Below are 15429 nucleotides of genomic sequence, written 5' to 3' on the forward strand. Positions count from 1 at the left end.
AGCCAGAAGGCTCTCATTAAAAAGCCAGGTTCTGTTTCCATTCTTTGGTGTAAGGTTTGAGGCCAGGTTATTTTTTCTTTGGTTTTCTTCTTTCCCCCCCCCCCACCTTTCCCCCCCCTTTTTTTTTTAATGCTTGTAATGCTGTTACTTCTGGAATTTTTGTATAATGCTGCAATGTATCCATGGAGTATAAATCCCATGAAAGCAGAAGCAAGGGTCCACTGAAAAAAGACTGCTGCATGAGACAGGGTAGAGAAGGGATGAACCCCTCTCATGTGTGACCCTCACTGCAGCTGGAATAGGAGGTGTTTGTCAGTTCACATAACCAACTGAGCCCTCACTTGAGGGCAGAAGAGCAGTTCAGTGCAAAACACTGATGGGAACTAGTTCAGAAGCACTGATGTATGAGAAAGGTTAAAGGGGGGGGGGGCCTGAGTGCAGATGAGAAGGATGTATGACAATAAATAAAGAACATATGGATTATAGGAACCTCTGATGTATGAACAAAGCAGGAGTGGAGGGCAAAATAATGTTTGGTTCCAAAGAAAAGTGTAGCCAATTTAAGTGTTGCTTGTCTTTATTTTATTAAGTTGTGGGTCAATAAAGCATGTATTTACAATAAAATTTACTCTCTGTCCTGAAAGAGAAAAGTAAAAATTTCTCTGAGAAGCAAGAAACAAAAAACACCAACACATTAGGAAAATCCAAAGAATATAGCATAGGTACCTGTCAGAGGATGAGATGTTTTACCTTATAGGCCAGATCTGGTCATTCTTAGACAGTTTGAGTGTGAAGCCTTTTTTCCACATGAAATCTGTGCAATATGTGTTGTTTGGGGAGTGGTTTTCATTTTTGCCCTTCAGCTGAAACAGTATGCACCCATCAACAGCCTTTCAAAGCCCTTGTGCTTCTAGTGCTTGCTCTGACTTTTTTGCTGTAGAAGGTTTGGCCTGGGCTCAGTTATGGGCTTTACAATTATGTTTTATCTAACTGCTTCCATTGTTCTGAATTATTTTGTTCCCATTTATTCCTTCCTAGAATCTTGCTGCAAAAATGATTTTGACCTTGTTCTTTGAGATTAGGTTCCATTTTTTTTATTGCTTATATTTTAATATGGCCCCAGTCCATTGCTGAGCCTGCAGAGGGCTTCTGTAATACAAATATTAATTTAACCAATTTCTTCCGTTGCTCCACCTCAGTTTTTCTGGGTTTGTGAGCTTCATGCTGCACAGATTCTGGGTAGAAATGGCCATTATCAGGTTGTAAGGAAAGTAGCATGGCAATATTCTGCTTGAGTACAATCACTGATGTAAAATACCCTTTGCTGCTTTTGTTGGAAGCCTTCCCACTCTAGAGAAAAGATGAGGAGAGACCTGTGAGCAGTGAATAGCTCAAGTATTTGCATGTAAATAGTGTTTGTTTGATCTACTATTTTTATGATGCACTTTTCAAATATTAGCTGGCAAATGTGGTTTTTGTTTAGTTTGTAAATTCTGGTGACTTTTTTTTTTTTACCCTCCCCTTCCCCTCCACCAGCTTGCTTTTATTTTCTCCTGTCCTGCATCTCTTTAGGAAATTGCTATTCAGCAGAGTAAGGCAGAGGTCAGGGCAGGCCAGTGTGGGCAACTGAGGACACCCGAGCTCATTGCATATGCACGAAAGGGAACACGTGCACCCTTCACAGCTGGGCCACACTGCTGCCTTTAAACACAGACAGGCTAGAAAGCAGCAGTGCGAGTCTTTGCCCCAAAAAACAGTTCTAGTCTGTACTCTTGGAGTGCATTCTTTTTGTGATGCTTCTTTATAGCTACAATTTCTCCCGCTTTTATTTGACTTGTTGCTCACTGATCCGGTAGCTTGGAAACAGTGGCTACTTTGGCACGCTTAGGTAGGTGTTCAAGCTCTAACTTAATGATAATTGGGAAATAAGCAGTGCCCTTCATTATTGTCCCATGCCAACAAGGGTATCAGATGCAACATTTGTAAGGCTTTTGTGTTATTTCAGCATTGCAACGAAAAGTTAACTTGAAGCTGCCCAGCACTTGAAGGACATGGTGGGGCTTTAGTTCTGAAATGCAGAGACACCATAGCTGCTGATGCCCAGTGGTTTTTCTTTAAGGAAATGTCTTAATGCTTAGGACATCTATCAGAAAAAAAAATTAAATATTTGAAAAGGGAGTGGAGTGGAAGATGGATGAGCTGACATAATGTCCTAGCCACTTCACCCTGAAACCTGCATTTGAACAAACTTCAAAAGATTGAAGAATCTTTTTCCCATGAAAAATGAGTCTGAGCTCCAGTCCTTTCCATGGCTTTTTAGGTATGCGTTGCACAAAGGCAGCAGAGCTTGTAGCTCCATGAATGCAGTCCCTGTGGAGGGTTTTGAAAATTAACAGACTCCTGAAGTTCTTCAAGAAATTTGCTATCATGCTTGTTGGGGTCAAGCTCCATACTGCTCCCATTTTCCATAGACATTTTTAACTGGGAGAAGGTTTGGAGTGTGAAGGAGTTCTTAGGCAGTTCTTTTGCCCCAGGAAGGTGAAGGGAAGCCTGGAAGAAAGGAGGAACCTGTGCTGGACTTTAGGCAGGCAGTTCAGCTTTTTTATAGTTCCTGTTAGTGTAATCAATTGTGTTCTGCTCTCTAGAACATCCCTCAGAATATCTTAGTTCACAAGTAAATGTTCTCCTTCTCACTCTCCTCAGTGAAATGATAATTCTGATTTGTTTTTTTCAGAGCTAGAAAAGGAAATCACCAGGAGACCGAAGAAAGTCTGCATTGTTAAAGTGGTGGGAACAAGGAACTTGTGGAAAAACATCGTAGTGTTGTGTGTGAACTCGTAAGTCCAATCTCTTTGTTTAAATAGTTGTGTGGTCAGTGAACTAGAGCAGCAATGGGAAGAGATGAGGGAGCTCCACTGTTTCCTAGTGTGGGACCCTTCACTAATGTCTCTGACAAATGATCCTGGAAAAACACCAGCTGTTGTAGGGAACTATATTTTTATGGCAAACATGGAGGAACTCACTGGCTGTTTCAGGCAGCAGAACCACATCTTCTCAGGTGCCGTGCTGCAAGTGCATTTCTGTCACCAGTGGTCTCGTGTGGCCACGTGCTGGTAGGTGCTCATGCATGCAGACATCTGCTTGGCATCCCAGGTGGGAGTTGTGAAACCATTTATGCCACAGGAGTGCAAGTTCAAGTTGTTTACATCTGATAGGTCTGCGGTGCAGCGGAAGATGTTGCTGGCCAGTAAATACAAGCCTGCTCCCTCGTGTAACAGCTGTGCTTGGTGGGTCTTCAGAGGCAGATTACAAAGTGCTCAGCACTCCCAGATCATGTACAGGATCTCACACAGAACAGTGTGGTGCTTGCCTCCTAAGGCTTCGCTTTGGACATGCTCACGTGGGCAAAAACAAGCGTCAGCCTGAGGGTTTTGCAGGTTACAGGCTCTGAGACCTTCTGTCCAGAACTGAACACCTTGTAAAGAGGAAATGCATGGGCTTGCAGATTCTGGGAGGGCACCAGCAGTGCATTTTCTAATTGTTCCATCTTGTAAAATGCCCATTTGAATTTTTCATGATTTTTTTTTTTTCAAATGGGAGGTGGGGATGGAGAAGACTGGGAATCCCCTTTCTCTGCTAGGTTTCAAAGTGTATAGCTCTCTTTTGGCTTTTTCTTCCTCTCTTCAGGGCTCTACTCGGCAGCCCTCACTCCTGTTAATAAGCTTGTGGATCAGTCATTATCCAGAGGGGACAGCCCCTATGCTGGGCATATAGTCACCCAGAAGCACACAGACTTCAGGGGTCAGTCTCCAGTGCTGTTGGTTGCAGACCCAACTCTGGTTCTATGAGTTTTGTGTCTCTCTTCCATCCACCAGTGAGGGACTCCCTCTATTCTGAAACAGTGCTTTCTCCTTAGGCTCCCCAAACACATTTAATAGGCAGTGTTAAATGTACTTGTGAAAACATTTTACGTGGGGAATTTTCCCCTTCTCCCTCACCCACATTAATTTACATATTTGGAAATTCCCTAAAGCAGAATGAGGCAGCCCAAAGAATAACTTCTGGCATTAGCACAGAGAGGCTGTTTGCCATCCAAGCAGAGCATGAAGCAAATGTATGTCTGAGGAAATAGATTTTATGTTTGTTTTTAGGGGGTGAAAAAAAATACTTGATTTTACTTCTGTTATTCCTGTTAGACAGGGCTGTGCTGAATTTTTAGTGCATGGAGAAGGAACCTTTTGCAGAGAACAATAAGATATTAAAGGAGTCAAGGATTTAGTTTTAAAAGTAACGATTCTGAGCTGCTCACCGAGTTAAGACAATCGGGTAATTCCTAGGGAACAGGCTGGAAAGTAAAGTCCAAATGATACAATAATTTAGTTTATAGGTCATGGCCTCAATAGCAACTTCCACAAGTGTGTTCACATGCACAGAAGAGAAAGACAGAAGAAACACTGGTCAATTCTGCCCTTTCATTACTATTGCTTTGCTGATTAATATATCTCTTGTGGGAGGAATCATCTGTAATCTAGTTATCCAAAGCAAATGTCATTTTTCTGTAACAGCAAGTGCTTGTACTAGGGTTTTATCAGGGGGAAGGTGTTTGGTGTTGAGGGTAGGGTTTTGAACTAGAGCATCATTTCACAAGTTTGCATGAGAAGCTCTTCAGGCCCTGGGCTGTCATGCACTCACCAACTGCATCTCTCCCCAGCTGTTTCTATGCTTATTTTGATATCCAGTTTACACTGACAGAGCTTCAAATTCCTGACCTTCAGGAGGATAGAAGTGTATCAGTGTAATATACCTGCCATCCTTTTTTTTTTTGGAGACCTGGATCTGTGTCTCCCACTTTCTCAGCCATTATTAATTTGTGCCATGAGGTTTGTCTTGTGTAAGTGCCAGGGACAGGAGGCTCTTCCTGGTAGAGGTACTTGAGCTGTGATGGGTGCAGTTGAGAGCATTGACCTCTCCTGTTGCACCTCTGCTGCTATTTTGTACCACATCAGAGGTGATGCTGGGGCTTCTCATCTGACTTGTGTACATCCAGCCCCCTGCTCTTTCTTCCTTTTTTTTTTCTTTTCTATTTTTTGGGGGTGCAGAGTGAGAGAGGAGAAAGAGGAGTGAAATGCAATGGTAAGATGTCGATCAGCAGCATCTCAAAGAAGGTTTTTAAAGAGGAGGAGACACATTGCTATGAAGGGAGGTGTAAATGTGTAGACTGAATTGGAGCTTATTGTTTCACAATTCTAATAATCATTGCAGCACCTATGACTTCAAATACTCCTTTTTCAGGGGTTTTCAGTTTTAACAGGCTAGCTTGAGAAGTGAGATGTAATGTTTGTACTTAGTATGACCAGATGCAACAGACAGGTGGGTGTTCCTGGTGTTTTGCTGTCCAAGCACACAGGCTACTTCATCACAGCAGTGCTGGCTCTGTGGCTGTCAGCAGATGTACTGGGAACGGAGGGATGTCCTTCTCTGGGAATGGGATTTCTCAAATACAGTGGGAAAACCTGTCGCGCACTAGGATTTCTTCTAAAGTTCCCCGTGCCCTGATCATACCATGAGCAGCAGCTACGTGAATAAAGCCAGCAAATATTTGGTTGAATAGGGATTTTTTTCTTTTGCTTCTTTTCATCATTGCTTATTTTTACAGTAGCACCTAGACGTAAGTTTCTTAACTTAAGGTGTTTTATTCCTGCTTTAGTATCTCCCTACACTGAATTACATTGCAGAGTGTGTTCTGCCCTCTCAGCAATGGTCTCTCTTTCCTTCCCCTGTTACCTCCAGGCTGACTGGTTATGGCATACACCACTGTTTTGCAAAAAGTATGATGGGGCATGAAGCGAAGATGGCAATTACCCACAACTTCTATGCGGACTACTACACCATGGCTGGGATTGCGCTGGCATCCTGCCTGGCCATGTGCCCTGTGGTCGGGTTTCTGGGGAGGAGAGGAGGACTCCTGCTCTTCATGATACTTACAGCTCTGGCATCACTCCTGCAGCTGGGCCTTCTCAACTGTAAGTTGGAGATGAGAGCTTTTCAGGACCATGCAAGCTTAACATGCAAATAAGGCACCAGGAAATACTTCCATTTCCTTTGCCTTTCCCAGATTTGTCATGTCAAACACCTGCCTAGTTTGAGAAGCTGAATTTGTTTGAAGGTTTCCCCAAACACTTGTTTCTCAGGCTCATTAACAAGAGGCATTGTATTCTGGGTGATTCCCATGGTGAAGCTTATTGAGCATTGGTGCTGTATCCGGGGTTGTCGCTGAGAAAACAAGCAAGGAAACAAGAAATGCTTTTGATTTTATTTTAGTGAAATAGCCCCCAGGGAAAGAACTGGATAGGGATTGGGAAATAAAAACTTTCCCACTCAAGTCTGCTTCTCAAGTGGCCTCTAAACCATGCAGAAGTTAGAGCAGTAGGTGTATGTCCTCTGCCAGCTCTTAGCATCTTGCTAGGAATAGGTAATATACAGGCAGCATGGAGTTATGCAGCTGAAAGACCCTACTTTTAACACAGTGAATTTGTATAGTCCATGTAAATGTATACACATGATTTTGGGAGGTGACACAGCATTTCAAATGGGTTGTTCTTGCCAAAAGTGAGTGTTCCACCCCTTCCTTTGCAGGCAGTAACTTTTGTCTGGCCCTTTTGAGATGCTTCAGCTATTAAATCTTCTATAGAAATATTCCCTTTCCTTCTTTGATTTTATTTCATTGTCTTCATTTTTTATTGGTTGAGGAGATTCAACTTGATTCATCAAGTTGAACTTGATGAATCAGAGAGGTGTTGAAGCAGAGGGTAGGTGGGATGTGCCTTGTCACTCTCACAGTTGCCAATCATTAGATAGATCTCTGTCCCATGAAACCCCACCCCAAGGAAGGGGGGAGAGGGTTGAGACATACTTTGGACAAACTGGATGTGAGACGAACATCAGAACACTGGTTATTCCTGGTTTTAATTTCTAAGTTTAGAAATAATTGGGGGCCTTAATAAGAAAGAGCTTTTTGCATTGAGGGTAGAAAGTTTTCACATTTCTGCATACGCTGAAGGCGGCTCCGAACCAACAGGAATTGTGCATATTTACAGACTGTGTTTCCCGGAGGCATTTACGAAGTTAACCTTTAGCAAACACACTATTTGTGGGAGTGTAGGAGGCAAACAGGGAACCTCTTTCATGACATGGAGGAAACTCCAGCATCGTGTGTGTTTGCTCCCAGCTTGGCACAGATGTTTACATTCCCTTTGAGCACATATTTATCATGTCCAGGAATCCCAGCTGAGAGTGGGAGAAGTCCCATGGCCCCACCTCATCCCCAGTCTGTTGATGGACTGAGCCCATTCACATGCAGATTCGCTCTGTGCATGTGTGCAACCTCCCAAAACTCCACGTTCTTCTGGTGGTGTCATCAGGGTCTCTCTACATTACATTTGCCCATTTTAATTTTTTTTTTTTTAAGGATGGGAGATGTTTGTTGAGGCTGTTGAGGTAATAAACACACACTTGCTTAGTTGAGAGGTGTGTCAAAGCCTTTAGTCTGCTCCAGAGCCACAAAAATCTGGTTGCAGTTTTTCAACAAAAAAATTTATGAGGGAGGTGGAAAGGAACACCCTGTAGGACTCATTACAACCTTTTCCATAACAGGTTTAGGTGGTTTTGTGAGCCAAGTTGCTAAAACTAAGATCAGGCATGGCTTTAGGTGCTTGGTGCTACATTGGCAGTCTCGATGCAGTGCCCTCCTCGGCCTTTCTGACTCTACTCTTCTTGAGAAGAGGAGAGAAAGGCATCCTCGAACTTCAGAGCAGCTCAACTCCCCCCAGTTTCCCCACAACTTTTCCTCAGAAGAGCTAGACAGTGTTTGGAGAGAAGCACTGACCCTGCTTATTATGATATCTGTCACAGCACCCTGCATGGTTGTTGGGTGTAATTGGCAAATGAAATCAGAATTTGAGAATGGTGTGAGAGAGAAGGGGATATTCTCCACCAGCCACAAACCTGCAGCAGACCTTGAAGCTCACCATGTTTAACCCTTCCTGTGAACTCCGGCGTGTCACCTTTGGGAAGTCACTGAATCCTGGTGGGAGATGACCAGCAGAGCTGTGCCCAGCTTGTGCTGCTGCCCAGTGCTTCCGTGTGCTCCTGTGTGGTTAGAATTGGTGGCTAGTGTGACACATGGACCATCAGCTCATGGTTTTGGAGAGGAATAGGTCTCCCAACAGTGTGACAGCACTGATGCCCAGATTTTGCTCTCTAACCCAAGCTTCTGTTGGCCATTCCCTCAGGGCTGCAGCAGGAGGGCATTTTCTGTTCTCCCCCTTCATTAACAACAAAGAGGCCTTTGTGTTAATCCCAGCAGTAATTCTGGGGCTTTTAAATATGCTTTGCTGCTGGTTTGTTATCACTGTCTCATTACTATGCAGTCTACCAGCTGAGATGAGCCTGGAAACAGCATGTCCTATCTGGTGGCCGAGGAAAGATGTGACCTTTTTGGCATGGGAAAGAATTGGGAGTGGGGGGGTGGGGCTAGAGTGGCCTGTGGGATTTACCTTTTTTCTCTTCTTTTGGATAAATGAACATATAAAAACAGTATGTTCTTGTTTTCTCTCCCTTTCTCTTTTTTATCTTTCTCTGACTTCTGCGGTCTTGGATCCAGTGATTGGAAAATACAGTCAACTTCCAGACTCAGGTATGGTTTACAGACAAATCTGCATCATGTGGGAAGCACTCCCCCAGGTAGACACAAAAGGCCTGGGCCAAAACACCCAGAGCGCAGCTGCTGCCATAGAGGGGTGCAGGGGGAAAGCCCACTCCTGTGCAGTGCCTTGAGACCCCATTCATAGGCAGGCCTGCTCATCTTGTGCAGCCTCTTGGTAGCACCCCCTCCACACAGGCTCACCTCTGCATGTCAAGAGAGGGTGCAGAGGTCGGTCCCCCCAAAGTTTGAGGTACAGGGTAAGGCTTTCTCAGCCTCCTCCTGAGAAGCAGCCTTCCCAGTTCAGGAATCTCAGATTTATTTTTTTTTCCAGAAAAGAAAAGGGGATTAAAACGCCTTAAGGATGCTTTTGATAAGGGGACTTAAACACCTCAAAAAATTCATTCCCAAGCTGAAGTACTGTAAGAGCAATGCAGTGGCAAACTACAGGGGAGCAAAATTTACCTTTGTGTATCAGATTTGATGGACCTGTCTTGTCCAGCTTTTCCAAGGTCTGTTCTGCTGAGCAGTCATGACCCCTTGAGGGGGTCAGTGGTGTAGCCTCACCCACTATGCAAGAGTGGTCAGAGACCCATGGTTTTCAGGATGCTGTGCTTACCTCCTCATCAGCTGGCAGAATTTGCTCTCTCCCCCAGACTTGGGGTGCACTGCAGAAAGGGCTTAGCCCTGAGCAGGCTGTAGCACATTTCAGAAGATGTAACCAAAGAGCTCCCAAACATCTTTTGCTCACCTGAGAGCTGATATATTCAGCAAGAAAAAAAGCAGGTATTAATTTTCATTGGATCCAACCCAGACAGTATGCCTGCTTGGGACTGCACCCTGATGAGCAGTTCTTTCTTCAGGCAGGCCTTGGGGCTTGGCTGTAGAAAGGTGGGGGGGAGTGTTGGCTGCAAAGTTCCAGTCCTTTCCCCAGTGCTCTTGCCAGGCATGATGTGTTCCCCTTGTATGGTGCAATACTCTCTGTGAGTGATGTGGCCTCCTTGCTGGCCAGGACAGGCCACACGAGCTCGTACAACCCTGATCAGATGTCCCACCCCTGCCCACAGAAGGTGGCAAGTGGGGATCAAGTGAGAGATCATCACGGCCAGAGACAGTTTCTTTGAGCTTTGTTAAGATTTACTGGGGTTTCTCCAAGTGCTTGATAGACACTGTTTACTCCCAGAAACCTTGCTGCCATCCAGCCGTGAAATGATTGAGCAAACGGCCCTGACTTAAGGGAGCTCTTCACCATCCTTGACATCGGCTGTTCTTGCCCAGAGTTGTTAGGTAAAGGCTGTCAGGCTGGGAGTTACAACAGAGTTTGCAGACTGATCACATGTAGGGGCTTAGTACAGAGATGGGAGCACTTCTAGTTCTTTCCTCTCTTGTCCTGGAAGCCTCCTCAGTGCCCAAGCTGCACTGTACAAGACATTTGGCAGCTTGAGGAATGTTGCCTGCCTCCACTTGTCTGTCAAACATGAGAGGGAAGAGGCTGGTGCCTAAAAGACTGCCCAAAGGTCTGGTTTTTTGTGGGTTTTACCTTTTCTGTGGTGGCTGAGCATAAAAAATTCAGACATCACTGCCTTTTTTTTCATGTGTGTTAGTATCTCAGGTGCTTGGGGAATGGATTTTATAAATACCAGTTTTAAATTAGTATTACAAAATTACTCAAATTCTTGTCAAGGGAGAAGAGGAATATAAACCTCTTTACTTGTTTTCTTCCTTGGAAGTTTGACCTCATTCTTACTTTTTATGAACACACTTCTCTTGCCAGGTATGAGTGACAGCGTCAAAGACAAATTCTCTGTTGCGTTTTCCATCGTGGGTATGTTTTCTTCGCATGCTGTTGGAAGCCTCAGCGTGTTCTTCTGTGCTGAAATCACACCCACAGTAATCAGGTAAGATTTTGGAACCCCCCTCAAAAGATGGGGACAAAATTATCCTCATTTAATTGATAATGGTCTGTGTAACTTAACACATTGTATGGGAGGGGAAGCCCCATGTAATTGGAGACCTCACAGCAACTTGGGGGCTGCTTTTTATAGTTGCTGCAGTCAGTCTGCCAAAGCAAATGTGTGCCTGTGTATAGAGAGGCTTAGTTTTCCGTGGCTCCACCTTGTGTCCCATCGTGGTGATGATGAGCAGGCCTGGCAGCACATGAATTGCAGCATGGTAGGGTCTTAAATATTCAGCTGCATCAGTTGGTGTGGCTGAACATGGTCATTGCTTCACTAACTCTGTGGGGTTTGTTCAGGCAGTGATCTGGTGAGTCTGCAGCTTGATAGTAAAAGAAAAATTACGTGAGTGTGCAGAGGAGGACATAGGTGCAAGCAATCCCTGCTTCCATAGGGCAGGTTAACCAGGACAGCTGCAGGGGTGTTTCGGTGGAAGGGAGGTGTTGAAACATGTGGTGTAAATGCCTTTGGTGCTCAGAGGTCCTCTGCAAGCCTGCCTCTCTGCCTTTATTGCAGATAAGGTTGTCTTTCTCTTCACATACAGATCTATCTTAGCAGAGGCTCAAAGTTTTTTGAAAGACGAGCACTTTCATCCTGGGAAATAGGAGAAATCAGACAAATTATCTTTGTTGGAGAGTTTCCCATAACACATCTTTGTACAGTGAGGGGTTTGTATCATTTTATACACACACTGTCACGTTTCACAGCACAAAGGTTGTGCTTCTGTGTTCTGGATTATGCTTTCAGCAATGCCACAGCAATTCAGGAGTCTGCTCCGACTCCACTGGATTTCCCAGGAATGTAGGTCATGTGGGTGGGAGGGAGAGAGAGTGGAGGAAAGAGGATATTTTTTTTTTGTCCCCTCCAAATTATATGCCTTTTCAGTAACTTTGTAAAAGTATTATTGCAAAACTGTCATCTGAGTAGCCAGAGTCTCCTTGCTCCATGGCCTTTTTTTCAGGCTATCTAAATTTGTGAATGTATTTTACGGATAACATTATTTCCACAGGAAAAGACAGTGAGCAGTGAGATTACACAGCAGCCCAAAACACTAACAGCTATTTATTTATGTCTGTGTCAATCAGTTTGGTGTTTGTATGCCTCTTTAATTTTCTCCTTGTCTCTGTGTGAAAGACACACAGATAAGGAATTGACTGTGTCAGCCAGAAGAGAATCTGCCAAGTAGGGTCAGATGTGCAGTCTGAACTTAGCAAGCTTTTTTCCCTTAAATCACTTATGTTGCTACAAGGAGGGGGAAAAAGTCCTGGCTGGGAGCCAAAATTCTGCTTCCCCTGATTCTGCTGGGTAACACCAGATGAGTGACAACAGCTAGATATGCCTCAGGTTCCCTGTTTATTTAGAGAAATGATGACACTCTGCACTGCTTTGCCATCCTACCACCACGGTAAGATCCACTCAGGGTTGTAATTAGGGGGTGTAGCTCAGGACAGTGCATAAATCTGTCTCAGGCAGAGGTGTGATTAAGCTGCCTTCTGTCTTGTCTTTTGGTGGGATCTGGCTATTTCCCCATAACCTGCTCTCCAAAATGCCACCCTGAACGCCCCTTAGGGGTTGGAACTAGATGATCTTTAAGGTCCCTTCCAACCCAAACCATTCTATGATACTAATATGCTTTTGGTTGGATCTCGAGGAACCTTAAAGAAAAGGAAGGCACTGGGGTTGTCTCTGGGGTTTCCCTGATCAAATCCATTATCTGCAGTCCCCCATCCCTGAGGGCAGAAAACAGCATTGCCATTACCCGGAGTAACAGTGGCATGATAGCAAACCCACAGCACCCATCCATCTCTGCTGCTCTGGTGTTGAGATGAACAGTTCCAGGTGGAGAACAGCCAGATCTTCATCACTAAGAGATGCCACCTGCTCCAGCAACATGAACTGTCCACACTGTTCCACACTGTCATGTGTCACAGAGGGGTCCTTTGGATCTGCACACTGCACCCCCGTCTCCTGGCAGTAGGCAGGGGGGCTTCACCAGGAGCTACCCTTCTTTATACCAGGGTATAAAGTACAGACCTTTGTCCCAATGCTAATTAAAGCACCAAGTGTCACTGATAATCCATGTGGAATAACCCTCACACCACTACAGCCTGCATGTCTACTAAGTAGGAATAGTCTGAACAAAATACAGAATGTCCTCTCCTCATCCTCCACATACTTAGTTACTATAAAGTAACTAAGGTTCTGTTTTTTCCTCTCAGTGTCCTGCTTTTGTGCCCACACAGCCAAAGGAATTGAGAGTGGGCAGCAACGGCTGAATTAGGGTCTTTTCCCATTAGTAGCTGCCTCAAGCCAAATTTCCAGTTGTTGAGGAAATTTTCCTGTCTGACCACCCAGGAGCCACTCAGCAGTCACATTCACACAGAGGGTCTGCACCAGTTCACAGCCTCTTGCCTTGGGGTCCTGCCCCCCAGAGCTCAATCTGCAGCTGACACAGAATCTTGCACACCCAGCTACCTGCACTGAATGTTTTCCTCAACACAGTGGGATGCAGGGCTGTTTACTGGGACCTGAACAAGGCCTGGCTTCCCAAAGGTGGTGCCTTGCTCCATGAGGCCAAGGGTATCCTGATGTGTTACTGAACCTCTGGCCTGGGGACTGAGTGCACAAAATGTCACTTACGTATGGGCAGGGAAAAACTGTGGAGGTTTTCAGGGACTGACTTTGAGAAGTGGCTGAACTGACTGGGCAAAGCCTGGAAAACCTGGTCTGATTTTAGTGCAGGAGGCTGAAGCAGGTGCTCTCCCAAAGTCTCCTTTAACCTGGGCATCTCTCTGGCTCTCTTGTACTCTGAGCCATGCCATGTGTTGACCCATTTGCTCAATGTAGTCATGGCTGTCCAAAGACAAGATTAACAATTCTCTGCTCTCCTGAGGAGTGCTTAGAAGGCCCTTCCCTTAGGATGTCAGTGAGGATGTCTTGCTACTCTCTGGAAAAACACTGAGGTAGCAAGCAAGGAAATTCTACCCCATGAACAAGCAGGACCTTTCTGAGGACAAAATTTTGAACCAAGGTCCCTTTGCAATTTGCCCACATTGGGACCATGAACCTCCTGCAAACCATCCCTCCCCACTGTCAGTGGGTGAGCAGGGGTTGGGGAAGTGACCCTGATCCGTCATCCACGGGGCCATGCCATGGGAAAGTCCCCAACAGCAGCCACTGGCAGGCAGAAGTGTGAGTGAGAAAGCTGGGACTCACTGTGGGTGTCAGCAGCCCTTACACTCCCTCTTCAGGCTCCACTCTGCATCTGGAGAGTGTTTGAAGCACAGACGGTGGCCCCTGCCATGGAGGACCTCGTGCTGATGAGGAGCAATGCCCCAAAGCACTCAGAATGTTTTTCTTTTCCACCTGCTGCCCCTTGTCACCTGCAAAAACTGTGAATCATGAGGGTGCTGCCTCTCTTGCCCTGTGGCTGTTTTCCTGATGTGCAAGGAAACAACAAAAAATTCCTGACAGTATTTTCAGTTTTCTCCTTTTTTTTTTTTTTTCCCTTTCACATTTTCACATCTGTAATGTAGTTAGAACACTTAACAAAATGTACTTTCAAGCCTTCTTCTGCCAGGTTTTGATGGCACTGGAAAAAGTAATGCCTACTCTAATTACTGACGTCATATGGAAAAACTTCTTTCCCCCCTGCAAATCTGAAGCCACTTGACCCATAAATGACAGAGCCGTCTTTGTTGTTGCCTTTTCCCATTTTCTTTCAGCTTGCTTGATGTCCTTCTACAGCAGCATTTAAAACTCACCTCAGGTCCTTCTCAGGGGGGTTGAGATACAATTTAGCCATAGCAATCACTGATGTAAATGAGCCAGGCTTTTGTTGCTCCAGGGCCAGCTTGGAGAGAGATTTGCCATGCATTTGGGACTGGTTGTGTCAATTACTCATGTGAGTGTATTAATGAAGTTGCAGGGAGGCCAGTTGCACAATAGTTGCATTCAGCTGGGTTTCTAAATTGCCATCAGAAAGCTGGCAAGTTTTTAATAAGGGCTTTTGCAGCATTTGGGGACGTCCCTGTTGTCTGTGAAAGATGCTCTGCTGTGTCTGAAGAACTGGAACATACGTGAATTTTTGATCCAGTCACTGTCCCAAGAGCATCTTTTGAAAACTATGTTTGCTGTCCTTTGGCTGTCAAGTAAGCAGCAGTGGGTTTTGGAAAGGATTGAGTGAAGATTAGCTTTAACATGGTGGTTGGCTGAGTGAATTTGGCATTCATAGGTTTATGGTACATTGATTTCTAGTGTGCTTAATAGTCAGTGAAACTGGTTTTTCCCAAGTATTTGACGTAAAGCAGTCCATTTGCCTTCTGCAAGTTGTCTTCTGTAAGAGTCAGCTTTTGCTGATAGTAACAGCTCTGCATTGGGCTAGGAACTGAGCACCTGAGCCCCTCTGATCTCCAGAGGGTTTGGGAATAGAAGGCATTTCCCAGAGGAAGTGCAGGAAGCGTCTTACTCACACAGGCTTGGTAGGCAAGCAGGGTGCCAGTGATTAAACTTACAGGGAGATCTCCCTCTGCAGGCAGCAGGGTCTTTGGAAGATAAAGGACAAGACGCCACTCTGACAGATTTTGTTAAAATGATTCATTTAAGGGTGACACTGCTGGCCCGAGACCTCAGTCATGCCACAGCAGGAGGGAATGGCCTGCCCCAGAGAAACACCTGCAGTGCCACTTCTGTGTGGGGTCACCCAGCAGGGACAGACCCGGTATTGTGAGGTGTGCCAGGCCTGCCTGCACCAAGGCCTGCAGAGATGCTGAT

General features: G+C 45.2%; 1 protein-coding gene across 3 annotated transcripts in view; it reads left to right on the forward strand.

Moving 5' to 3' along the window:
* The window catches only part of SLC22A23 (solute carrier family 22 member 23), a 109742-nt gene that overhangs the window by 89381 nt on the left and 4932 nt on the right, over positions 1–15429 (forward strand). For all 3 annotated transcript variants that reach the window (XR_007204930.1, XM_048310071.1, XM_048310080.1), the window contains 4 exons: positions 2735–2837; positions 5791–6023; positions 8663–8695; positions 10476–10599. Coding sequence is in view for 2 of the 3 variants with exons in the window: in XM_048310071.1 (XP_048166028.1) it covers positions 2735–2837; positions 5791–6023; positions 8663–8695; positions 10476–10599 (493 nt within the window). In the remaining variant the exon portion in view is untranslated. The remainder of the gene's footprint in view (positions 1–2734; positions 2838–5790; positions 6024–8662; positions 8696–10475; positions 10600–15429) is intronic.

This window comes from Corvus hawaiiensis, chromosome 1 (genome assembly GCF_020740725.1).
Source record: "Corvus hawaiiensis isolate bCorHaw1 chromosome 1, bCorHaw1.pri.cur, whole genome shotgun sequence".
NCBI classification, from domain to species: Eukaryota; Metazoa; Chordata; class Aves; order Passeriformes; family Corvidae; genus Corvus; species Corvus hawaiiensis.